Here is a 25,920-nt window from a genome sequence, read left to right as displayed (position 1 = left end):
TCTGTGAGAAACTGTCTTCCTAGCTACACACACACACACACACACGCACCCCCACCCACCTGAGGTTCAGCAGGAATCGGCAGAAAACAACTCGGAGGAGGTACAGCTGTTCCCTCTGAGGAGCACGAGTGGGGGAAGCTGGGCCTAGGAAGAGGGGGTGTTCCCTGGGCGGTGACATACAGCATTCCTTTCGCTTGAGGCATCCGAGCCCGAGGAGCTGCAGTCTCCCCTTGGGAATATGACATAACCATAGGCGGGAAGGGCCTCACAAAAACAGACCGGTGTCCACACGTCTTTCTCCGAAGGAGAACCCTTGCCAGCCAGCCCGTGGGCCAGAACCCCCACGTCTGCAGAGGCTCAAATGCCATCCCGTCTCCAGCCAGACAAAGAGCCCAAAGCCAGCAATCTGATAGGATGTGTTTATATTTACATGGTACATTTTAAAGCAATGGCTACGTTGGTCATACATATTAGAAACCATAAAAAAAAGTTAAGAACTAAAATGTACATCATACACTTGTATATATATTTTTTACACAGAGGTAAAAAGGCTTATTATAAAAAAATCAATACAACAGGGTTTTTAGTATACAGGTAAAGAATGAATTATGCTTCAGGCACTTTAATTTGTTAATGTGAGCAAATAGCTTAGGGGGTCAGGGGGAAGCTTCCCAACAGAAAATCTTTTGGTTAATGTTTTGTTACCACAGATACAAAAATAAAATCTGAATAATTTCTCTCAAATGATTGACGTCAGTATGGCAGAGCTGACTGGGAAAATGCTACACACTGCTCAGCTGCAGCGTGGTAATTAGAGAGAGATGTATTTACATCAATGTCCCCATGGCTGTCCTTGTGCCCTTAACTGCTGCCTTCACCAACCAAAAGTGTACGCGGAAGAAGATTCACCAGCATAACTCTTCAAAGGGGTGGAAAAGGAGTAGAGATAAAGGAAGACAGAAATAGATAATGACTAATTAGGGACAACAAACACAAAGCGGCGGGATGTGTGTATTATCCTGAAATAAATAGGGGCACGTGAACTGAGGTCTAACAAAACATACATTAGTGTTGTGCTTTGTAGAGAGGAGACCTTGAGAAAGACCCTGAGGGAGCACCTCAGAGTGGGGGAGATGGTCTCTCGACAACGTCTGGAGGCTGGCTGCAGGTTTTCGAGATGTTCTCCTGGCGGGGGGGCGGCTCTCGCATCACCAGATTGACAGCTCTCTGCTCCTTTCCCAAACTGGAAGGCCCGAACCAGTCACTCCAACAAATGAAAACATACACCCACTAACTCATAAGCACACTGGGTATTTACACCGACGACCTGACTAAAGAAATGCGATGGGCTGTCAGATGAGCTGAAAACATTGCCATGAAGGTAAGCGTGGCTAGCATTTTCCCCGTACTATTGGCAGACTGGAAGAAGAAAGTCCCTTTCCTTGAAGACGGATGTCCTGTGTGCAACAGAGAAGGGATGAGGGAAGCAGGGAGAGAGGGACCAGGCAACACCCTCAGCTGGCAATGGCCACAGGAAGATTATGGCAGGAAGAACAGCCAGCGCCAACAAGCCTGTCCCCCGTGGTCTCCAGGCCGTTCTGATTGTACTATGCTAGGTACAGGTAATCACTCTTCACTTTTCTTCTTTCTGCAGCAAGAAGACTTGGCTATTCTTTGCAATATATTAGAAAAATACTCTTTCCCAGCTAATTAGAAGCCTCCTATGTGGCAAGGCGACAGGTAGACCCAGCCTGCTGACTTGACCGTCTGTGCACCCAAAGTGGCAAGTCTGAGTTTGGGGTTGCAGGAGAAAGACACTTAGGCATCAGAAGGGTTTTTACATATGGCCATGTTTTTTCCCAAGTAGAAATGAAGAATTTGGTGATGTGAAATTGAGTCCAAAATGAAAAAAACCCCACAAACCCATGAACAAAAAAGGGCAACCCACCACTCTTCCAATTTATGACATTTAAAATTTCCCCCGGTTAATAGAAAATAGCCACTGGGGGGAAAAAAGCTCTTAGAGTTTTATTATCACAACCTTAGTGTTTTTTCACTTGGAACTTTTTTTGGAGAACACTGGTTTGTGTTTGAATGGACTACTTGGTTTGCAGAACAATGAGCAAAATTTCTTACTTCATTAGCATTTTCTTCTAATATTGCTAAAGTTTTAGAAGTGGTGGTGACATAATTTTAAAAAGTTCTACTTTAGGGGTACCTGGGGAGGCTCAGAAAGACCTGAAACCCCCTTTCTAGCCCTGGTCCGAGAGGACGCAATGCAGTTTACGGAATTTTCCTGATTCGCACAAGTTAATCTGAAGTTAAGGCTCAATTCTCAGTCGCTTTACGGGTAGAATGTTCGCATCAGTGAATAACTGACAAGATTTGGATGAGTGGGGGGCAGAACACGATGATGGGCTCAAGATAGACACTGCAGCTTACGGGGGAAATGCGGCTTTGGACAAGTTAAAGTGATCTTGTTTTGTGGTAGAAGTTAACTAGCTCACCTCCTATACACAACAACCGACTGCAGGTTAAAATACTTCTGGCAGGGTTTCATCATTCTAACATCACATTTCCGCAGGACCCCGATGATGCTCATTAGCAACAGTCAAGCTGACCCAAGAGAAAGGGGGTCTTCCACGCTCCTGGAAAAAACCACCTACAACACCCACCAAAGATCAGCAGTTCCTACTACAGGTGACTTTGAACTGGAAGAGGTGGGGAGGAAGGACAGGAAATCAACACGGATAAGACAGCTTGATTACAGATCGCTAATACACGAGAGTCTCTGCGGAGGTTCCTTTCCTTAGAACACTGTGTGCGTGTATGGGTGTGTGGCTGACGCAGAGTGGGGGGCTGGGGGGAGGGCAGAGTCCACCGGGGAGGTTCCCCAGGCCGGAAGGGCGCCCGCCAGGTACCAGGGAGCAGGGGAGAAGATGAGAGGGTGGAGAAGACAAGTTCCCTTGTGACCGTGGACAGAGGAGCGGGAGGGAGGGGCACCGAGTCACACGGCCGCTTTGTGCTTCCCGCCGCAGCACCTGCACATCACTCCGCAGTGGTAGCAGGCCCGAAGGGGCAGGTAACAGCACATACAGGGGGCCAAGAAAGACAAGGCAATAAGAGCCATCCACCGGAGGCAAAACTTCTCGTCGCTAGTGTCGCACGAGCATGGGTCTGTATAGTCTCCCTCGGGGTCCGACATACAGTGATAGAGCATGCTGTCTGCACACCACATACAGCTCACCCGGCGGATGCAAGTTCTCACGGAGTCGGGCGCGTCCTGACAGTGGCCCCTCCGGTTATCCTCGTGGTTGAACATGTCCCTGCAGTACTCGCACCGGGAGCGCTCGCCGTCCTCCTTCCGCCGCCGGGACTTGCCCCGGGCCGGCTGCGTCTTGATCACGCCACCCCCGCGCCCTTTGGGGTCCTCGCCGAGGCCAAAGTCTGAGGGGTCCACGTAGGGGTAGTTGTAGTCGTGCTTGGGGACCTCGCCTTTGGCGAAGCGCACGTAGGAGTCCACGTCCTCCGAGGTGTCCAGGTACTTGCCCCTCACGGGCGCGTGCCGGTAATCCTCGTATCCCGTCATCCAGATCTTCTCCCGGGGGTTAATGCGCACGATCTCCTCCTCGTCGTCTGGGAAGCTCACCTGGCGGTAGGGCCTTGGCATCGGCTGCCCCAGGAAAAAGAGACAATATTTTATAGCAGCGTCCCCTTCTCCATCCTCTATTATGCACCTTTCACCTTGACAAAGACATTTCTTGAAGGAAGGGACCCATCCTGTAATTACTGAACATCTTGTGGGTCAAAGATAGTGTGTCAAATTGTGTCTCAATTCATTCCTGGGTCAGGAAATTAATTTAATGGGTCGAGACCGGCGTTATTCCCCTTTTTGTTGAAATATTACCATATATGCAGGAAAGTGTGAACATTGTAAGACTACAGCTGGAATTTTCAGAAACTGAACGCACCCAGATCAGGCAGCAGACCGGGAGAAGCCTCCCCGGGACATGCCCCACCTCCCTCCAGCACCTCCCACCTCTGGGGGGATGGTGACCATTGTGCTGATCTCCTACAGCTTAGGTTAGTTCTGCCTGTTTTTGCACAGTATGTTCTCTTTTGTAAGACCAGCTTTTTCCCCCTCAGCGAAATATAAGAACTGCATGTTATAAGGGTAAGTACTTTTCATTATCTATGTGTATACACTACATCCATACTGGGTCACAACATGAAATGCATTTCTCACTGAGGGTCATGTCCAGAAAAGCAAAAGGGGATACTAAGGATAACTACCTTGTAACATGGTCTGGAAGATAAGAAGCCGAGATATAAAAAGGGCAAGAGAACAGGCTCCAGAGGCTGACTGCCTGGGCTCGAAGGCCCCCAGGCTCTCACAGATGGTGAGGGGCAGAGCTGGCACCCAAGCCCTGGCAGCTGGGACCCAGAGCTACACCCTAGGGCCTTCACCCCCAAACGGCATCCTCCCTTAGGGTGACAGAGCTGTCTCTGCAGGGAGTCGTGCTACAGTTTGCAACAATGCCTTGTCCAGAGTGGCAGGCGCTGAGTAAAGTCACGGAGTAGACGCAGGTAAGCCTGCCTTGCACGGGGCATCTCGGCTGCAGCAGAGAATGAGATTTTCCACCTTCAAAGTCCTTGGGGCGTGAAGGCTTTTTCAGGGGTGAGAAACATGGCTCTGAGCAGACCCGCTGGAGTCAAATTCGAACTATGGAATTTACCGGCAAGTAGCTAAGCCTCGCCACTGCTGCTGGTCTAGTGGTTAAGATTCAGCACTGCAGGGGCCCGGGCCCGTCTCCCGGTCAGGGAACCACACTACTCGTCTGTTGGTTGTCATGCTGTGGCGGCTGTGTGTTGCTGCTATGCTGAACACTATGCCACCAGTATTTCAAATACCCGCAGGGTCACCCATAGTGGACAGGTTTCAGTGGAGCTTCCAGGAAGAAGGACCTGGTCACCCACTTCCGAAAAAGTGGGCTATAAAACCCCTATGAATAGCAGCAGAGCATTGTCTGATGTAGCATCAGAAGGTGAGAGGATGGCGCAAAAAGACCGGTTAGGGCTCTGCTCTTCTGTACACAGGGTCACCAGGAGCTGAAATCAACTCCAGGGCACTAACAACAAAAAGCTAAGCCTCAGACTCAGTTTCCCCGACTATCAGACTGCTTAGGGCTATTGTGAGAATGAAGAGAAAGAATCTATGCTGTAGTGTCAGCACACAGCCTGTCACACTGGATGTGCCTGATGCCTGTTGCCATTACTGTCATTATAATATTGTTATAGAATTTAAATCACAGGGTAATTAGATTTACCCATCACGTCCCACCAGACTGTGAGGTCCTGAGGGCAGGGGTCACATCTCACATGCTTTGCCCTAATTCCTGTCAGATTATTGACATCAGAGTTCCTTGGACTTTGGAAAATCACAATCCTGTAGGATTTCAAAACAAATCTTGGGAGCTGACATAGACTTGCTAATTATTTATTTTGCAAAGTAAGGAGAGTCAAAAACTCAATTCCCATCTATCTACTGCTACCATAATGTGATTTAAAAAAGAACATTTTAATGCCAAAAAATTAAGAGGCACACGATAAGATACTTAGGGAAAAAAAAAAAAGTCATATAAATCTAGCTTTATGTCAGAAAAAAAAAACACCTTACTGCCCTGTGCTCCTTTTTCTCTTTTCAAAGCAGACTGGTGGCCACATCGCTCCACACGGGCACCAGTCCATGCCCCAGTTTGGGAACCTGCTCCGCAAAACAGCCACTTGGTAAATATTTGTTGAATTACTGAATTCCAGACTCCAGCTACATCCCCAAGCAAGCCTGGGCCTGCAGCCCACGGTGCCAGGGTGCTCGAGCCAAGTGTGTAGCATTCTTTAGTCCTGATTGTGGTTCTGTGCTTTCACTCAAAGCCAGGAGGCCGTGTGGACAGAGGACGCCGGAGGCAGGAGAGCACCCTGGGTGAACAGACCTGCACTTGAATCCTGGTCTACCAGGGCTTCTAGCTCTCTAAGCCTCCACCTCCTCCTCTATAAACTGGGGGTGTCAATGACCTGCCTGGTCGGGTGATTTGTGAGGATTAAACGAGAAAAAGCACAGGAAGGGTTTAGCAAAGTGTCTGGCACACAGAAAACTGAGTCAGGGGGAGCAGCCACTGCCACCCTCAATATGGGTGGGGATGCAAAGTAGGACAGCAGAAGAGGCCTGGCCTCAGGGCATTTGGCTACGCGGGAAGGCAAGGAGACCTTCTGGCCTCGGGAGCCATCCACCCCACTGACCTCAGAGGAAGGAGCGAGACTGCTGCTCACCTGTTCGAGGTGATAGTGGTCCGCGGGGTACGGGTCGTGGAGGTGGCCCAGGGTGTAAATCCGCCGGTGCTCACAGGATGTGGGAGAGGAGATTGTCCGGGTAGGTTGTTCCCTCTTCTGAGAGGAATTAGAAGAACTATCTGTAGCTGTCTGTTTGGAGGGAGGTAACCAAGAGTTAATTAAAACAACAGAAACCAAACCCACACACCAAACCCTAACACACCGTCCAGCCCCATGTGTGGCATCCTGCAGCACTTCCCGAAATCTGGAGTTTATCCTGGCCCTGGGAGGCAGGAGGACCCCTGAAGGGCCAGATTGTGTAAACACGAGGTGGCTGGCTCAACAGGCAGAGAAACCCAACCACCAGACCCTGGAAAGTTGGCTTTTTTTCAAATGTGGGATCGGCGACCGGGTTTTGGGGAAGGGCCCCCTACCCCAGGCCTCCCGCTGGCATGTTCCAGTTTGATCAGGAACGGTTACCCCACTTGTGGCCTGGACTGCAAGGTACGCAGGCAAGCAGGGGAGATGCAAACAAGAAAAAATCAAACCCAGATGTTTCTATGTGGGGCTAATTCCAGCCTGGGAAAGCCTCAGAGATAAGACACCGCAGGGGTGTTATGGTGCTGGCTTTCTAGGAAGAGATTTTGTAATCTTTGGGCTGGAGGCAAGCCTTGGGGGTCACCTTAAACTGCACAGAGGGACAAAGGCCACCATTTGTGGCGGGTGAGTGCAGAGCTGTTTTCCCAGCAGATGTGACTAGTTCAGGCTGGAGCCTCTAGGATGGCATCTCTGGAAGGATCAGATATCGGGATGGACTGTGGCCAGGGGCAGAGCACAGGGAGCCCCGACCACCTCCCAATATACCCACCACCTAGGTGCTTCATGCTGCCACCTGAGACCTGAGGTGGGCCAGGTGATCCCAGCTGATGGTCTCTCCACAACCCCCCAGGGCCCAGGAGCCATATGCTTATAAAAGGCTTTGTTAATTGCAGCTGGCAACCACCTTTAGAACCAGGGCCCCTCAGGATCCCCACTCCACCTTCTACTTTCTTAGTGATGATCTCATTTTTTCCCTTTTTCCTAAATAAATGAAAAAGTTTTCCTTGATATCTAGGTGTCCTATTTCTTTCTTTCTTCTTCTTCTTCTTCTTTTTTTTTGCTGAGGAAGATTTGCCCTGAGCCAACATCTCTGCCAATCCTCCCCTATTTTCTATGTGGGTTGCTACAATAGCATGGCTGATGAGTGGCCTAGGTCCACACCTGGGATTTGAATCCCCAAACCCAGGCCACCTCAGTGGAGCCCACAGAACTTAACCATGCATGATGCCATGGGGCTGGCCCCTAGGTGTCCTATTTCTGACAAATATCTAGGAACTCCTACTTGGCTGTTGTTTCTCACTCTTAAATTCCCCTTATCTCATTTGCTTATTTATCTCTTTTTATTTTATGTGTTTTTTGTTAGTGTCATAAGTCCTTTTAATGGCAAGGCAAGGTTAAAATAACTAGACTTATAGGGGCCAGCTTGGTGGCACAATGGTTAAGTTCGCATGTTCTGCTTCAGAGGCCCTGGGTTCGCTGGTTCAGATCCTGGGTGCAGACATGGCACCACTTGTCAAGCCATGCTGTGGTAGGTGTCCCACATATAAAGTAGAGGAAGATGGGCACAGATGTTAGCTCAGGGCTAGTCTTCCTCAAAAACAAAACAAAACAAAACAAAACAAATAGACTTACAAAAGTTGTTTTTACCCCCCTCCCCATTTAGAAAGTAATAAATGCTCAGAAAAATGGGACTACAAGTATTCAGGAAAAAGAAAAGATACCCATATTTCGATCATGCAGCAACGCCCACTGTCAACTCTTAAAACTTGGAGGACCATCCTTTTGGGGACCCAGTCCTCCTGGATTTCTCTCTCATTCTGTTTGGTCCAAGTGCTGTGGGTCTGACACCTGTTTCCAATCCCTCAGTCCACAGGAACTAATTCATATATGGACACGCTGTCCTCTCTAAGGCAATACAAAGAGATTTTTGACAGAGAGGTAAGAAAAGATGCTGACTTTATTTCTGAAGTTAAGATCTAAGGGTCCCATAAACCTGGAATCCTAGTGAGGGCACAGGGAGGGAACCTTCTGAGTATGAAGTGAAGCAAAACAAAGAAGAAGGCCCACCTAGACACCACTTGAGCTTCTGGATCCAGACAAGCCTGAACCCTGCTCCACCCTAGGCTGTCCCAATGATATGCTCCAATTCCCTTCAGTAACTCAAGCCAGAGGGTGTCGGGTCGGTCACTTGGGTGCACTTTTCCTCACTCCTGATTCCACCTCTGGCAGCAGTTCCACCTGCACCCTCTCTACAGCAGGTGGAATGGAGCTGGGCCTGGAGGCTGCTGCTTCCCTCCTCTGCCTCTTGGAGGCCACCCAACTGGCAAGTCGCACATGCTGGCAACCATTCTTGGGACTGTGAGGTCCAATTGGAGGTCAAGGGTCCTCCCATTGTGGGGAGGCTGTGGAGATCCAGCGCCCCTGTGCTGGCAGGGCAGGTCTGTCCAAGCCTGGGATCCGGTCCTGGGACATCCACTCCTGCATCTTCAGTAACAAAGGGTCTCCTATCTTTTTTTTTCTTTCCCCCTCAATTGGTTCAGAACTCAGATAGGGAAGAGTTGCCAGTTACCCCTCAAATCCCAGTAAGTGAAAGAGACCAGACGGGTACACAAGAATTTTTACTTTCTTCCAAACTCTGGCCTGTCTTCCAACTGTCATCCACTCTTTATGTCTTCGGAGGTACTGCCTCCCTCTTTAACACTCGGGTGGTTGTCGATCAGTGAGAACAACAAAGCAAACAACTCTTAATTGTCCAGACTGTGTGAGTGCTTACGAGGTGCCAGGCCCCGACTCCATGTGAACGCAGCTGCCGGTACACTATCGTCCCCACATCACACACAGGAGAACAGAGAGCCTGAGAGATGCACGATCCTGCCAACCGTGGCAGGCAGCCGCTGGCAGAGCTGGGCTGAAATGCAGCCCTGACCACCAGGCCCAGCGGATTTCAGTGCCCCACACTGCTGCTTCTCAATTCAGGCGAGCCCGTCCCCATAGCAGGCTCTGACAGGTGTTTTGTAGAGATGAACACAAGCACCACTTCTCCGAGTAAGAAGGTGCACCCAGCCTTACACAAACCCAGAAGATAAGGGGGCGGTGTCTCGCAATACAAAGGGTTCCAATTAGGGATCTCAATAACCACTTTCTGAATGAGTCAATAGGGGCCCTTTGGTGTGATCAAATCTCAAGGGTTAAATTCTTATCCAACTCCCACATGACAGTCACCTCGTAGGTTAGGAGCTGCCCTTGTATTGAGCACTGTTATACGCACTCAGCATTTAGTTCTCAGAAACTCGGTTAACTCCTCAGGGTCACCTCTGTGTTAGTCACCTGTCCACCCGAATCCACCCTACTTTCTGTGACCCATGTCCAGGTTAACAACACATAGCAAGTCATTCTGAGAAACGATCCACACCCAGTTTCTCCTAGTATTCACGAGCCATCAGAAACACTGTCCTCTGATGCAACCATCCTACCTCCCCAGACCCAAACAGCCTCTTCCCACCACAGAGTCCAGGGCATCGCTTCCCGGACATTGTGAGAGAATGCGAGACTGAGAAAGGCCTTTTAGTATCTCCTTATCTGACAGGGAATTGGTCCAGAGGAGCAGGAAGGCCGGAAAACTCTGGGGCGTGTCCACAGTTCACTGCCTGCTGAGGGGACCTCCCAGCCCAGCACCTCCCATGCCTGTGTCAGTCTGGACTCCAGAAAGGAGAGCAGGCAAGAGAAGCTCCATTGGAAGCCGGGGCTTATTTCCGATCTATACTATCAGACAAATCTTGCAAAGTGGCGAGTGTGACCTACAAACAAAAGGAATGTCCTGTCTGGGCATCTCCAAGGAAGGCCAGGGAAGAAACATCCTGTCTCCCACATGCACCTCGGAATGGCCTCTCCATGACTCTGCTTGTGGTTTCCACACAGAGCCTCAGAAAAGCAGCCCGCGAAGCTATGCACCTACACACAGTCACATGCCAGATTCTTGAGCATCTCTCTGCTATTTGTGTGCATAAGCTAATGACACCTACCAATCTGACAGCTTCACCTGCAACTCAGACTCTGGCCGCGTTTTAAACTTGCCTTGCTCTCCAGTGGGAGTCTCTGTACTGCTGCAGGTTTGAGCTCAAGAACAAAAGCAGCAGTCCTCCGCGGCTCGTCTCTGCTCGAGGACCTCAGGCTCCTAACAGCAGAGGCTTCAGCGGCAGCTTCCCCACATCCGGAGAGAGCGCAGTCAGAGCGAGCCCTCAGTGCCGCGCATTGTGGACAGCGAGGCCGGCACTGCCGACTCCTGGGAGGTCTCGCGCACCGTGATGCAGCAAACACAATTGCGGCCGCCTGCAATGTACTCTCCAAGACATCTTGCCTCTGTTTGACTGGGACTCAGTGTCAATGCCCATTATTACAAAGATGTCCAATTAAGAAGTCTGCAACCTAATTAATATGCAGCGCTGAACAACAGAAGCGCAATGGAGTATTACAATGCTAACCAACAAGGCCACAGCTCAGGTGGACTGATTGGATTCATTCTCTGCTAGTTATAATTGTGTGATTTTGGTCAAGTTAACCTCTAACTCCAGTTTTTACATTTGCAAAATCGTCCTCAGGGTTATTGCAAAAATGAAAGGAGATCGGGGCTGGCCCCGTGGCCGAGTGGTTAAGTTCGCGCGCTCCGCTGCAGGCGGCCCAGTGTTTCCTCAGTTCGAATCCTGGGCGCGGACATGGCACTGCTCATCAGACCACGCTGAGGCAGCGTCCCACATGCGACAACTAGAAGAACCCACAACGAAGAATACACAATTATGTACCGGGGGACTTTGGGGAGAAAAAGGAAAAAATAAAATCTTTAAAAAAAAAGAAAGGAGATTAAGCATTTCCATGTTCTAAACTGTTACTGCCGATTATAGACAAGTTACTGATTTTGTTAGGTTGGTCCTGTATCTGGCTGCCTTAACTCCCTTATGAAAGTTCAAATACCTTATGCAATGATTCTCTGGATTTTTCTAAGTAAATCGCAACATCCACAAAAGAGTTTGGTCCCCCTTCCAGTATTTACACTTTTTCTTGTCTTATTGCATCTTTTGCCAGGGCTTGCAGTGTGACAGGGAAAAACAGAGGTGACAGTGGCCCTGCTTGCCTTGAATCTGACTTTCATGGGACAACTTCTAATGATTTTCTATTAAATATGATGTTTCTAAAGAACTTGAGTGATTATAAAGTTCCAAAAGTTTCCTTGTATTCTAGATTGCTACGGGTTTTCACTAAAAGATGATGGATGTCACCAGATGTTTTTTCTCTATCTATTGAGATGATTACATAATCTTTCACCTTTATTTTATTAATGTATGAATTAAACTGTTGGCTTTTCCAATATAAACCACCTTTCCATTCCTGGGATATACTCTTGGTTTTTCACTAAATTTGTTTCAGAAATATTTGATGTGATTTGTTAGTATTTTACTTAGAAACTTTACATCTAGATTCACAAGTGAGTTTGGCTTCTGTTTTCCTCTCCGTGAGCTGTCCTTGCCCAGTTTTGTAGCAGGGTTATGCTAGTCTTGTAGACTGAGTGAGGCAGCTTCCCATCTATAACATGGGAGCTGTGTTTCTTAACCACCTAAGTTTGATCCCTTTTTAAGGGGTAGACCTTTGACTACGTTTTCAAATGTTTCTATGGTTACTGTACAAACTCATGTATTCTGAGTCATAACAAACTTTGTGTGACCTGGTTCTAAAACCCTCTAATGGGGCAGTGAGCTGAGACAAGACTTTGTTAAGGAAGAGCATAAAAGGAACTGGAGGATGAGAAAATGAAGGGATGGGAGGTGGAAGCAAGCGTCAGCGGGTACTGAGATGAAAGAGTCAGAGGGCACTGAGAAAACAGACACGACTGCCTGAGCAAATCCACTCTGGTGGTAAAAACAGCCATCCCTGCCCTGAAAGGCTTTTGGGTTCGGGCTGGGTGCTTTGTGGGATGTGGGCCCAGACACAGAAGGTGACATGGGCAGGGAGGGGCAAGGCCAGGTGGCTTCCCTGAGGAGGGGCACCGAGATGAGTGGGTGGCCTTCTAGATGGGTGGCCAACCCAGACCAAGGCCCAGAGGAAGCAAACAGAGACTGAAGTTTATCAGTGAACATCTGATAAACGTCTTCAAAAAGAGCGAGCTTCCAATGGCTGGTCTCTGCAGACCTAAGTTGTTCTTATTTTGAGAATTCAGATGTTTCCTATAATTCTCCAGAATTTAACAACAAATGAGAGAAAGAACATGGAGCCTCAGAAGTTGATACAGACTTTTCTTTTGAATAGTTGACTTTAATGTTATGATATCTTGACAATGAGTCAAAACCTGAAGTACAAAAAGACATTAGGCTGAGGTGCCCACTTCCCCAAGGTCAGTGCTGCCTGGTTTGGGTGGGAATTGGTCTGAATCGAGAAAGACGATTAGAAGATTGATGCCTAATGCTAAGTATGTGGCTGGCTCCCTCCTACTGTACGAGCATATTTTGTGAAATAGGATTTCTTACTCTTGGAAACTCGGCTATTCTTCCTTCTCCTACGGAGGGACGCTGAGTGCACCTGGAAGTTCGTAAAGAAGCACATGCATCTGTTTACATGCCCTGGGCCCGGGAATGAGCCTTCTTCATTTGGAAGGCCAACCTCTGACCATGGGAAGCTCAAGGAGGGAGGGAGGGAAGGAACCCAGAGGCCAGAGCAGCTGAGGAGGCGGTTTGCTTGCATTACCCATCCTGGGATGGAGTCCTGGCTGCTGCCCAAGGGCTTTCTGGGGGCATTCAGGGTGGGTCACACTATGCATTTCAAAGTGAAACAAGCGTTTTCAGGACTGTGTGCATCCCTTCAACCCCCCTGGATTTTCCTGCTAAATCTCTTTTTTCCAAAAGTGGGGGTGGTGGGGTGGGGAACAAAGGTAGCAGCAGCTGGCAAGCAGTGCCAATGGGAGAGGAAAGATGTGCCCAGGGCTGCTGTTTCAAGGACACTTGGAACCACTCAGGGGCACTGGGTTTACAGCTTTCCGGAGGAGGACGCTCCTGCTGGGTATATCAGTGAGACTACGAGAAGCCCGACAACTGGCAATTTTCTTTTCCCTCCTGGGAATGGAGACAAATGGGACGAACCCAACCTCCAGAGGGCCAAGCAAACAAGTACAGCCACTTCATCATCCCTGTGTCCCTGGGACATACAAGCCAGAGAAAGCACACAGCGTGAGGAGCCGAGCCTACTCTGAGCAGCCATCTCGGGGGGTCTGCAGGCTCACATGTTTTGAGTAAGGCATAGAAAATAAAGTGAAGAAAACGCTTAAGAAGCTAAATCACACCATCTAGGAATCATATAGTAACGTTGAGCAAAAGTAGCATGATACTGAGAGGATCAGAAAACCTTGATTCCAGGCCAGCCTAGACGACACGTCCTGGACAAGTTGTTTAACTTCTTTGTGCCTCAGTTTCCCCATGTGTAAAATAAGGGAGCTGCGCTGGATGACCTCCAAGGTCCACTTGAGCTCCAACAATTTTACATGGCACTCCCTTCTCCCCTCTAAGAACATTACAGGCCGCAGGGGTTCGATCAAGACTGCCACTTAGTTGATTCAAGAGCCGCAGGATCCATTCAGATCGATTAAGTAGAATTTCTGCGCGGTCTGTAGATGCTGCTGCTATTTTACATTTTTAATGGCGGCTAACTAGTAGTTATGACAGCAATTTGTGTTATTTTTACGGCAATCCACCACCAAAATAGGTCTCAACAGCTGATGCAACCAAAGCAATATTCAATATTCTTCCTATTGCAAGGGCTTCTCATTTTTTTTAAAAAAAGTATGTACACACTCACTATATATAAATATAAATAAATGTAAACAGAAATAGAAACATACACCATTCCTCTTATCCTTGGGCTGGGAGACTAGACTGATCACATGAAACTCTGGTCTGCTTCTCAGGAGACAGTACACTGGATGGCTGGAGGCCTCAGAAGGCTCCTGGCTCAGGTGGTTTGAACGAGCTGTTGCTTCTAACTTCAGCAAAGTACGTCCGTCCCCTCAGGATCTACCAGATGGACAGACCTACAGCCAATCCTTTTTTCTTTGGCAAACAGGAAGCTGTCACCCACTCTGTCAACAGGTCTTTGGGAACAGGTAGCACTGGCTTCCCTGTCCTAAGGGCCTACGTGGGTTCCAGGTGTCCTCTTTCAAAAAGGCAAGCAGAGCAAGAAATCAGCCAGGCAGTGCTGTTTATGGCTCCGGCTAGCAGGCAGTTTGGGTCTAATAGGCAGCTGCTGGGGGAGAAAGTGATAACTTTGTCCTAGACTCTGGGACATTGTCCTCTTGGGAACCACAGGATAGATAGAGTGGGCATTCTTTTATTCTGAAGAAGTAACAACAAAAACGAAATTCCCATAGGTTAAAAAAAAAGTTTTACATTTCTAAAATTTGAAGTTAGGTGGAATTTTTTAAAAAAAAATTTTTTTAGATTGGCACTTGAGCTAATATCTGTTGCCAATCTTTTTTTTTTTCTTCTTCTTCTTCTCCCCAAAGCCCCCCACTACATAGTTGTATATTCTAGTTGTAGCTCCTTCTGGTTGTGGGATGCTGCCTCAGCATGGCCTGATGAACGATACCGGTCCCCACCCCTAGGCCTTCGGAGTGGAACATGTGAACTTAACCACTCCGCCCTGGGCTGGTGCTGGGATTCTGATATGAAAGGAAAGGACTCTGATAAGCCCAGAGCTTAGTTTTGTGGGAAGGGCCGAGGGGCTAGGAGCAGGAAGGCCGGTTTCAGGTCACCCTGATATGTGCTCAGCATGAATTAGTAAAATGGAAATAATGGTATCCTACCAGCCACAGCTTAAGATGAGATGATATCTGTGTAAATGAAGAAAGACACAAGTGGGAGGGCTAGCAACTCGCCTTCGGGCTTCCTGAAATGGAGAGCATGGCAAAGCTTTTGTGCAAGCCTTAGACATTTAATTGCTTTAATTTAGCCACTGCAGGTATTACCTATCGAATATAAAGATCTTCTTCCTGGTAATGTGAGCTTGATAATTACTGTCATTTAGAAGGTAAAGCAACTCCCATCCTCTTCTGAGACCATCCACGCCACCCCCTGCGGTGCTGGGTCTCAGGCAGCAGCAGTGAGGAGATGCTCACTGCTCCCTGGTGTCATCACAGCCCGGGCCGCCCCGCCCACAGCATTTTTGCTTTTCTTAATAAACCACCATAGATCAGTTTCACTAGTGAAACTTTGTGGAAGTAACTTACATTTTCAACCTATTTTCTCTTTACTTTCCCTCCCCCAGCCCACTTTGCCCCAAACCCTCAATCCAAAGGTAGAGATGACAGAATGCATTTCTGATCAACTGATCATCTAAAATGAGCCTGGGGCTCTCAGAGCAGCAGGGCCAGCCGAACCTCATGCCTCCACGGACCAGACGGATGAGGTTTTAAGCCAATGCACTGGTTGAAAAGTCTATCATTTAGGTGACTCGTTTGCCATTAAGGGAATCTGGCATATTTAATATGAAAAATTTACCAAAACTTATTGAATAAATGTTTTCCTTTCTTAAAGTTCTCTGAAAGGCAGCAAGTAGACTCGGGGTTTGCCTCTGGGTGAGCAGAGTGTGGAACTGAGGACAGGGTGCTGCATCTCCCTGAGCCTTGGTGCTTTTATTTGCTGAAATGTGAGTGTCAATATGTACCTGCCAGGGTGGTTGTGAGGACCGAACCCAGTGCCGTATGTGAATGTGCAGGGCACAGAGCCAGGGCCAGCTCCACACCACGGTTCCCTTCCCCCCGCCCCCGTCCCTTGGGCCAGCAAACAGAGACTCAGAGGAAATGCGTTCACCCTGAGAAAGTTCTGAGTCCAGAGGATCAATGACCACAGCTAACTAATGGCAGAACCAAGCTTAGAATCCAGGCTTCTCTGGAGCCTCCAAACCCTGTAAACTCGGGGGGCACAAGCCACTTCATCTTAAAACAACCTCTTTCCTAGAAAATCAGTAAATGAACTCCATTTATTACAAAATTGATAGATTTGCCTTCAGTCTTCATGGTTGTTGGGAATGGACTATGTGGAAAAAACTTCTCAAGAAAAAGGAAAATTTTGTGGTATTCTGCACTCTTCTGCTTCTATAAATGAAACCTTGATAATTACAAAATTCAGTGAACTCATTTCTTCTACTTAACCAAGAATGAAAACAAGCACAACGTGCAAATACTCCAAAGCCCGTCGAGGACAGAACAAACTGCTTCTTAAGTACCTTGGTTTCCACTACTTGGTCTAGCCCCGCTTTGGAAAACACCTCGGGTGGACGGGAAGGGTCCGAGGTGCCATTAGGGACAACTGCTCTGAATAGCCAGAAAGTAATAAAACGCAGCTTGTAATAAACAGGATGTCAAGGGTTCAGGCATAGGGCATGAGGAAGGACCAAGTTTTCCAGTCTGGCCAGAACATGGCTAGAAGCTGACGCTGCTGTCAAAGACATGACATTTTTCCCATGTAGAGAAGGACTGCCTAACTAAAGAAATAAAGTACAGTGAAACACCAAAACAACCCAAATGCTAGTCTTTTTCTACTGGGTTCTAGGAGGGAATTCAGACCCACACAAAATGATGTGAATGACTCTTCTCAATTCTGCAAAGGATGGTACACAGTACCCTTTCTAGGTGCACAGGAGAGAAGCTAACTCATTATACAGGATGGAGGCCTTAAGGCACTAGGCTGAATTAGGAATCACCATGGAAAAGGGCTGTTCAAATCCAGAAGCAATACTTAGATGGCAGTACAAATCTAGATGGCAGAAAAAAAATTGAAACCTCAGATAGGGTAGGCCTTCCTACGGTCAAGCTCCGAGGCCTTCCTATGGTCAAGCTATTTTGAGGACCTTTAAGGCTGCAACACTCGGTGAGAAGGCTCCAAGTCATCACATGAATGGGCCACACGGGGCATCAGTCACATATTTATCTTCTTATCTCTCCCTTTTCCAACTTAGCCCCAAGAGAACCCTAAAATACAACTCTTGTACTTGGCTGGTTGTTTAAAAAGCAGAAGAGCTGAAATGTCATAAACGTAATTATTCATCAGAGGAAGAGAAAAACAGCAGTGGTGCAGTGGAGAGGCTGGGAGATGGTGTTCTCACTCCTCTACTACGAACCAGCTGTGTGCTCTTAGGGACGCCACCCATCTGACTCTGCGAGCTGCTCCCATGACTGTGTCCGTAAAACGAGGCAAATCCTTCTTCATTTGCCAGAAGGAAGGAGGCTGGCTCGTCTGATATGAACTCAAATTCCCTTCCAGTTCCGAGACCTATACTTCTAAGGAGTTGGCCTCTACGGAGCTATCTTGGCCTCCCAGCAAGCCAAATACTTCCAGCTAACTCCTGTCAGGCATCCTACCTGTAACGGGTCACGACTTCCACGGTGGACACACTGCTTCCCATCACAGAGAAAAGAGTGGGAGGACGAAGAGCGCCAAGAGCATGGTGCTCACCTCTGTTGAGTCTTGAATCTCTTTAAGCCCCCAGATGGGGGAGATCAGGATTCCTGTCTCTAAGGTGTCTCTTGACCCCTCTTTCTTGACTCCCTCTCTCTCCTTCTGAGAAAACCCCCTCTCATTCTTTCTTTCTTTTTAAAAATCAATACATGTATATCATTTAACATCTCAAATAGCAGTCTCGCCTCCTCCATCTCAGCTTCTCACTCGCCAGAGAAATACACTTTACATTCTTGTGGCTCTTCTTGTATTTCCATTTTCTCAATGCCATGTGGTTACACTACTATTTCCTGATTTGCAGATTTAGATATTATTTAAGGACTTCTTATTATGGAAGACGAAGACTTAGCTATTTTATACACCCCCAAGGATCTTTCTATAAAGCAAATATTTCTCTAAATCCCCCAGCTTTAGAACCAGAATCCAGCCACTCGGCGCAATGACAGCTGAAGCGCCAACAACACGTGCCCACAGACTCTAGATCAGCTGGCTCAATGGACGCACTGCAGCTGCATTCTCCCAAGGTTGTATTAAAATCATCCTTGTCTATCTATGAAGATGCTAATAACCTTTAAAAATGATTTTAGAATTCTGTAGCAGTAAATAAACCAATGGGTTTTAAGGGACCAAACCCTACAAAACAGGAATTTGGAAAATGGTTCATTAAATGACCATAAAACCCGCAGCCTCTTGAGTTCTATACAGTCCGTTTTCTCTACTCTCTCTCTCCTCAACAACCCCCTTCCTTGTGCACTCCAAACCCTCTGACCTCAGGGCCCTGAACTGTAGGGATCTGGGAGGAAGTCAGTTCTACTGGGGAACAAACCAGCTCAACTTACGCACGGAGCTAACCCGTTCACCTCTAACGTTTATGAGGGTCTCCTCTACGAGACAACGTACAGCACGTCTCCTCCACAAGGACAGAAGCTCAACAGGGGGAACAGACTCAGGAGTCTTTCCATTCTGTCCCTCCCTCTCAAGTCTCCCCGACTTTGAAATGAAAGAAATGAAAAGCTGTCAGCTGGAGGCACCAACAAGAGTGTGTTAACTCTTAGCGATGCCAAAAAACGCCCGTTACAGAACGCTAACCTTTTTGCTGCTGTTGTTGCTTTATATTTGTTGCATTACTCATCTTACAAATTTGTCCCAAATGGCTCAGGCCTCATTTGAATTCCCTCATACATCCCTATTTAATGCCAGGCACACACTTGCCACCTGGGTATTTGTGTTCACCTGGATCAGTCACTGTAACTGAGGTCTCCCATGGAGTAGAGGGGCCGTGAAGGGACTGTGCTGCAAGGGGGAAAGTTGACGGCGAGAGCGAGAAGAAGCCTGAGTGGCCAAGAGCTATAGTGGGTGACAACACTAAGACTCAGCTCCTAGTTGCAGACTCAGCAGAAAACACAGCTGGAAAAATATGACAAGAAGCTACCGAGAACCCCTCAAAATCACCCAACTTTAAATGGTCCCCTGGGATAACAAAAAAGCAAACGAGTAAAATATGAACACCTATGACTGTTACACACTACATCTGAGTTCAGATCACCCATGTATTGATCACCTATAGAGCAAATCTTTAGAGGGTTGCAGAGACTGTAATGAGGAATAACCTGCTTCTCATTAGATGCAGACTCATTCATTCAGCAAATAAACTACAAAAGATGAAAAAAAGACAGACTTTCAAGTGGTAAGAGGGAAAAGAACAACAGAAGTGCTGTGGGACTTTAAAGGAGGGAGAACAATCATAATTGGTCCAGGGAGAAATATTAGGACACATGAACAGACAAATAGCCCAAACTCAGAAAATGAGAATGGTTGCTAATCAAGAGGCTCTGGTAGAGGCAGTGAAATGGAAGGAGAGGCCTGGGAAGACTGCAGAGGCAACAGGGTTGGCACCTGGCAACAGATGGGTGAGCGGGGTGTGTGTGCACGTGCACTCATGCACGTGCTAAGCAGGACACTGATTTTACTCTGAGGAATTGCAACATGGCTTTACCATGCTGAGAAGTCAGGAGGACAAGCTGGTTTGGGGGCAGCCACGAGAGCTGGGAAAGCGTGAGCAGAGACAGCCTACGCTTGGAGAGCACACACCAAACACTCGTTCTACGGGTATGGGGGTGCCCCTTCCTCCACTTTATTTTCCAATGTAGAATGTGCATCAGAATGTCCACAATGTCCTGTTGTCCTCCTAGCCCCACAGAATCCCCTCAAACAGCAGATAATACTCCTGGTTCCTCATGTTACCCTTCTGAAGGGTTTCCTATCCACACGCTTTTCTCTTAGAAAATTCTCATGCTTCCAATCCATCATAAGTTGTAGGAGGGTCTTATCACCATTTATACTCTTTCTATCACGAATGAGTTCCGAGTTCTAAACATCTGTCTTACCAATAAAAGTTTTAGAATACAACCAGCTTCGGGAAGCTGTGGACTATACAGGAGTTAACGCAGCTGCTCACTTGCTTGGCTCCAGCTTTCAGAGACATCTCATTTACTGTCTTAGGACACAAAGTCTAATGACAGGGAGCTCGTGAAGAAAAGGGAAACGTAGTGTGTAAGCCCCGGGAGACCCTCCCATCCTTACACAGGATGTGTTCCTAATCGTCAACAGCCCAATGACTGGGCCTGTCTTGGGGAAGGGAGGTACTATTCTAACAGGCCTTGTTTGTAAATGGAGTGAAGGCAACTGATCATATACATCGGGGCCTACACGAAACACAATTAAGTGGAGATCCTTCTCCAGTGAGTTTCTGAGCGTCTGGAAACAGCAGGGCTGTTTCTACACTTCCTTCTAGAGCAGCACGTTGAACCATCCCCCTGTGCATTAAAGGACAAAACCAGGAGGGATGCAGGCTTCCATCGCCCCTTTCCCTCTTGCCCTCTCTCAATTCTATAAATCACTTCTGGCAGGTAGCTGGGAAGCAGCTGCAGATGACAGTTTTGCTCTGGAGCACAGGAAGCCACCTTTTAACCCGCCTGCTGTTGTTTGTCTCTCGAAACGTGACAAAGGAACAGATGTAAGCAACATGCCAACTGTTGAGAGGATCTGCTCGGAGCACTATAGGAAGCCAGCCGCTCCATGGAACGACAACTGAGTTCATTTCCTGAAACCCCTACGCATGCTCTGTCACGTCAGGTTGGGATCTGCGATGCTCAGGCAACTCACCACGCACATCCCTGCTTCCGCCTTCACCCCTGTGGTTCCCACCTCGAAGCCCCTTCCTAAACCGTGTTCAAATGCCACCAAGGACCAGTCCCACCTCACCTCCTGGTAGTCTTCTCTGAACCCCACGTCCCTCCCTGTGAAGTACTCTGGACCAGAGCACTTTACACAGTCTGTGCCATTCTCTGAGCCTCTCCTAGGTCAATCTCGTCTCTGTCCAAACCATCCCATGATCTCCAGGAGGGCTGGAGGCAGGGTTTACACACCTCTGTATTCCCAAAGTAGCGTCTTCCAAATCACTAGTTGCATGATGAGTGCATTGGGAAACAAGGTTAAAGGGTTGCAGTCAATATTTTAAAATATGAAATAGAAACTAGCTTATAAAAGATACACTTGGAACAACAGAGGAACTATTAGATATGAAATTCCCATTAATTTTCTTAGGCATAGTAATGGTGTTGCGGTGGTATAGGAAAATGCCTTATTTTTAGGAGATGCATGAAGTATTTAGAAGTGATTTACTTTCAACTGGATCAGCAAAAAAACGTGTGTGCGCGCATGCATGTGTAAGTACATACGTATGTGTAAGTACATATGCATGGATAAAGCAAATGAGGCAAAATGTTACAACTGCTGAATCCAAGTGCACAGTACACAGGTTTTCACTGTATTATTCTTTAAACAATGTGCTTGAAAAGTTTCATAATAAAAAGTAGAAGACAATGAAACGGAAGATTAAAAAATCAGAATGCAGAACACGAAGTACAATCTGGTTTCAGGTGTCTGTTGATGTGTGTGTGTCCTAGGTTACAACATAAATGTATTTCTTACTGGGGGTCAAGGCCAAGAGTCTGAAAGTGCTGCCCTACAGCTCCTGGCTGCACCAAGCACACAGCAGGTGCACAATGTGCTATTTGTTAATTAACTTCTATAAGCACAGGACTGAAATGAAGAAGCAAGCTGAGAAATCATTTTGTCTCCAGTTACATCCCACTAACTCAAGCTGCGTCAAAACATACAACCCCTCTCCTGCCTTCGCACACTTGGGCCTAACCTCAGCTCAGCCTTCGGGCCTTTCTTATCGGACGTTTAATCACTCATTAGGAAGGCTACTTCTGGCTTTTCCCCTCGAAGGCAGGGAGGGGGTTGTGTTAACAGAAGACTGAGTAGGGTGACCAGTTGTCCCGGTTTGCCTGGGATCGAGGTGTTTCACAGAACCAGGGACTTCCAGTGCTAACACGAGGACATTTGGTCACCCTAAATCTGAGGGGAGACCGTGACGGAACCTTGGACAGGTCGGGGAGAGCTGACACTGTTGTGCCGTGTGGCGGATGGTGCCACTGCAACAAGGACGACAAAGGCAAACCCAGCACAGCAAAAACTGTGACCAGACAGGGGTCTCCTCGACGGCATTCCAACACCAACGGCAAACGCCTAATTGCACAGTGTCTCTCATGCCCTTCAACAGAACCTCGCTCTGATTCTTCACCAACGAATCTGGAAAGCAGAGGACCTAGGGAACTTACTGTAAAAACGTCATCATCACCAAGCTCGGCTTCATTATGGATGGTGGAAGATGATGTTGTTGAGCCTAAAAAGACAAAAAGTGTAAGAAAGTCTTTCCAAAGAGGACAAGTCAAATCCAATCATTTAAAAAGTATATTTGAATAAAACCACATTCCATTCCTTTTGGATGGGAATCACCAGCATAAATCTTACCTGAGAACAAAATGCTTTTAATTTCCTCTTCTTTAATTGACTCTTGCCAGGATGCTCCCTAAATTAGCTTTGCCTACTGTTGTTTCCAGTTAATCCCTCAAACTTGTCCACTGGCCACTAGAGAACATGCACAGAGAGGCACCACGGAGGAGAGGACAGGAGAGCCTGCCCACTACTCTGAAGGGCATGTGTCAAGACCAGCCTTTGCCAGCAGTTCCCCAGGTCCCCATTGTGTGGTGGGAAAAGCACTGGATGGAGAACTGTCAGGTCAGACCCACCATACTCTCACTGTGTCCACTGCACTTAGCTCTCTGGCTTTTTCATCTCCCAGTGAGGGGGTTTGACTAAATAGCTAGTATAGTCACCTCCTGTTCTGAAATTCAGACACTCTACTAACCCCAACTGTGGGAGCCACCTTCTAAGCCGATACCTGGGGAAGTGGGTTTTCTCTTGTGATACCAAGACATCAATGAGTTTTCACTCTTTCTCAGGCCAAAATTTAGGCTCACGTCAGAAAACCCAGTTTATTCTATCATGGAGTGAATTGGTTATTTAGGGTTCAATTTATTCACTTATTCATCTCTTTTTTCATTCTGGTTTGCAAATCAGTATAACTTCTGACTTTTTCCTCTAGTAATACCCGGTAACGTGAGGATCAACTTAGCTGACACCGTTAAAGACTAAAAGGAAAAACATTTATATTTGCCTAAGTGATAGATATACCAAGAGGGAAATTTATTCTCTATCTTCTCCTTTTTCTTGGTTAGGTCTTTAAAAACGTGCATTTAGAAAATATTTTGCTATTACATAAAGTTGAAATTAAAAGGATTGCTGAGAAAGGGATGAGAAATATTTAAATTTCCAAAGAGGGATGGCAAGAGGAAAAATAAGTTCCACAATACCCTCTGTGCAATTCCTACTGATCTTTTGGGATTTTTCTCTACTATTTGAATTATTCCAGTCAATCAATGTTTAAGGCAAGTTTGATAGGAAACAGCTAGGTAGAGCATATATAGAGCAAAAAATTACAAGCAAGAGAATCAAATTTGGGGTGTAGCTGCAGTGATTAAGTACATGGACATACTGCAAACTTCTATCAGTAATTCAGGAGCTATCTTCTGTTTAAACATTTAAAAGCCACGTTTAATAACATTTTAAATATCTGCCACCTTATGTCAGTCCTATGATGCGAACACCGGTTTTTATTATCTTTTTCGCTGTCACATGGTTGTAGTTAACAGATTCATGTTGTAGCTAGAATTGCCTTACTAATAATGTTAAGAAATTTTTCTTTTAAGATTTGCTTTTCTCTTTTCCCCCAAATCCACAACGAAGAGAATGACTTCAGAATACTTTTATTTCTTACATGAATGAAACATATTCTTTTGTGATTAATTTCCCCCCATTCTGAATCTGGCTTTAACAAGCCTTGCTTGATATTGCTTTCTTCGCAGGGCCCTTTAACTCTCTGATTTGATAACTGAATGTGTTGAATGGAGAATTTGTGTATTTGCATCTGTGGACTCTAGAAAAGCCCCTAAGAATCGATGGCCCAAGAACCTTTCAGGCCGTGATCAAATGCAACACAATGTCTCTTACCCACTCACCCACAGACTAAGGCCTCCCTAAGCCAGGGCTCCAGGAGCCACAGAGCCCTTTCCTTTTCAGTGGCCTCTGTAGACCCTGGGCTCTGATTACAGGAGGACAGTAGGTGGGCCTGGAGCCTGCTGGGCCCGTTAGAATCCATTCTTCACTTCTGAGCCAAGACAGATCAGAGCAAAGCTGTCTCAATAGTGAGGGAAAGGTGAAATCTGTCAAAAAGTCACTCACATGGAAGTCCAGAACTTGTCTTTCAGAGCAGAGTCTAAACCAATTGGAATCACTCCTTACTCTGAAACCCATCTCCTTTTGCGCTGCACTGTCACTTTATACTTGTTCTCCTTGGATGTTCCTAATGTCTTGGCATCTACTGACCCGGCTCCCAATCCTCCCGCAAATAAACCACAGATATATGATGGGAGACAACTGGAATTAAAAAGAACTTGGAACATTCCCTGAGTCCCACTGAGAACGCAGTGACAAATTCAATACCTTCTATAAGGTCTTCGATTGCTTTCCTCACTCCCCTGTCAAAGGCTCGCGCATCAGCAGGGCTTTGGAAAGTAAGTCCAAACTTCCTATTGTCGACCTTCCAATGATGAAAGGTTGGGTTGGCTTTGGTGTAGACCAAGTCCTTTCTTACATAGCATTCCAATACCACCTGAAGGATGGAAACACACAGGCTGGTTACTTGTGAAGGTCATGATGGTGTCTGGTTACCAAAACCTAACTAGGAACCAACCAGCACTGATGCAACTAATGTGAATCCCGTAACCCTGCCTTCACCTGCCCAAGTCTCTCCATCTTGGAAGAAGCCTTTGCTCGCCTCTGTTGACCATCCACTCTTGCCTTTGGTGACCCCCACTGTACTGCTGTACTCCTTAACCACGCTTTTCATCTCACTCATTTGTCTTCCTCCTGCCCTTGACTGGGGGGCACTAGGCTCAGGCCCAGGTCTTGGGGCTTGGCTCTGTTCTGGGTTTACCACTTGTGTGTCATGGCTTTTGTATTAATGACTCTCAATCTTCTCTCCTCTGTCCTAATGGTTGTTTCCCAGTGACCTCAAATTCAACAAGTTGAAAAATTAATCTGCTCTGAAATTTCTGCCACCAGTTTCCTCTCCCAACTTCCCCATATCTAGCAATGTCAACCCCTCTCTGTTCATTTTCTCTGGCTCAAAATCTCTGTGGTTATCTTTGCCTTCTCTGCTTTCTCTATCCCCTGTATTATTAATCACCCAGTCCATTTCATTTTTCCTTCAACATCTTTTATATCAATCCCCTTTCAGTTGCTACCACCCTGATCTGGGTCTCTATTAACCTTTTATCTGGATTATTACAACAATCTCCAAGTTTCTAGCAATCTAGTCTCAGAACTGCCTTTTACTAAGCTATGACTTTGAGTGTTTTGTCTCAGACCCTTGATCTTTTTATCTCTAAAAGGGAAATAACACCAATGTTATCAATGAGGACATACACATCAACATGCTCTGAAAACACTGAGTAATGAGAAACTTAACAGG

At 47.0% G+C, this 25,920-nt stretch overlaps 1 protein-coding gene across 4 annotated transcripts in view; it reads right to left on the bottom strand.

Annotated features, from left to right (window-relative positions):
- Window positions 1-405: 405 nt before the first annotated feature.
- The window catches only part of SPRED2 (sprouty related EVH1 domain containing 2), a 117,325-nt gene continuing 91,810 nt past the window's right edge, over window positions 406-25,920 (bottom strand). For all 4 annotated transcript variants that reach the window (XM_070236294.1, XM_023618976.2, XM_023618977.2 and 1 more), the window contains 4 exons: window positions 24,891-25,059; window positions 22,607-22,671; window positions 6,328-6,477; window positions 406-3,673 (listed from right to left, as the gene is read on the bottom strand). In XM_070236294.1, the coding sequence (XP_070092395.1) occupies window positions 3,008-3,673; window positions 6,328-6,477; window positions 22,607-22,671; window positions 24,891-25,059 (1,050 nt within the window). In that variant the 3' untranslated portion in view covers window positions 406-3,007. The remainder of the gene's footprint in view (window positions 3,674-6,327; window positions 6,478-22,606; window positions 22,672-24,890; window positions 25,060-25,920) is intronic.

The sequence above is a fragment of the Equus caballus genome, chromosome 15, assembly GCF_041296265.1.
Source record: "Equus caballus isolate H_3958 breed thoroughbred chromosome 15, TB-T2T, whole genome shotgun sequence".
Classification (NCBI taxonomy): Eukaryota; Metazoa; Chordata; class Mammalia; order Perissodactyla; family Equidae; genus Equus; species Equus caballus.
Note: the sequence above shows the minus strand (reverse complement) of the source record. Positions and strands in the feature narration are given on the sequence as shown.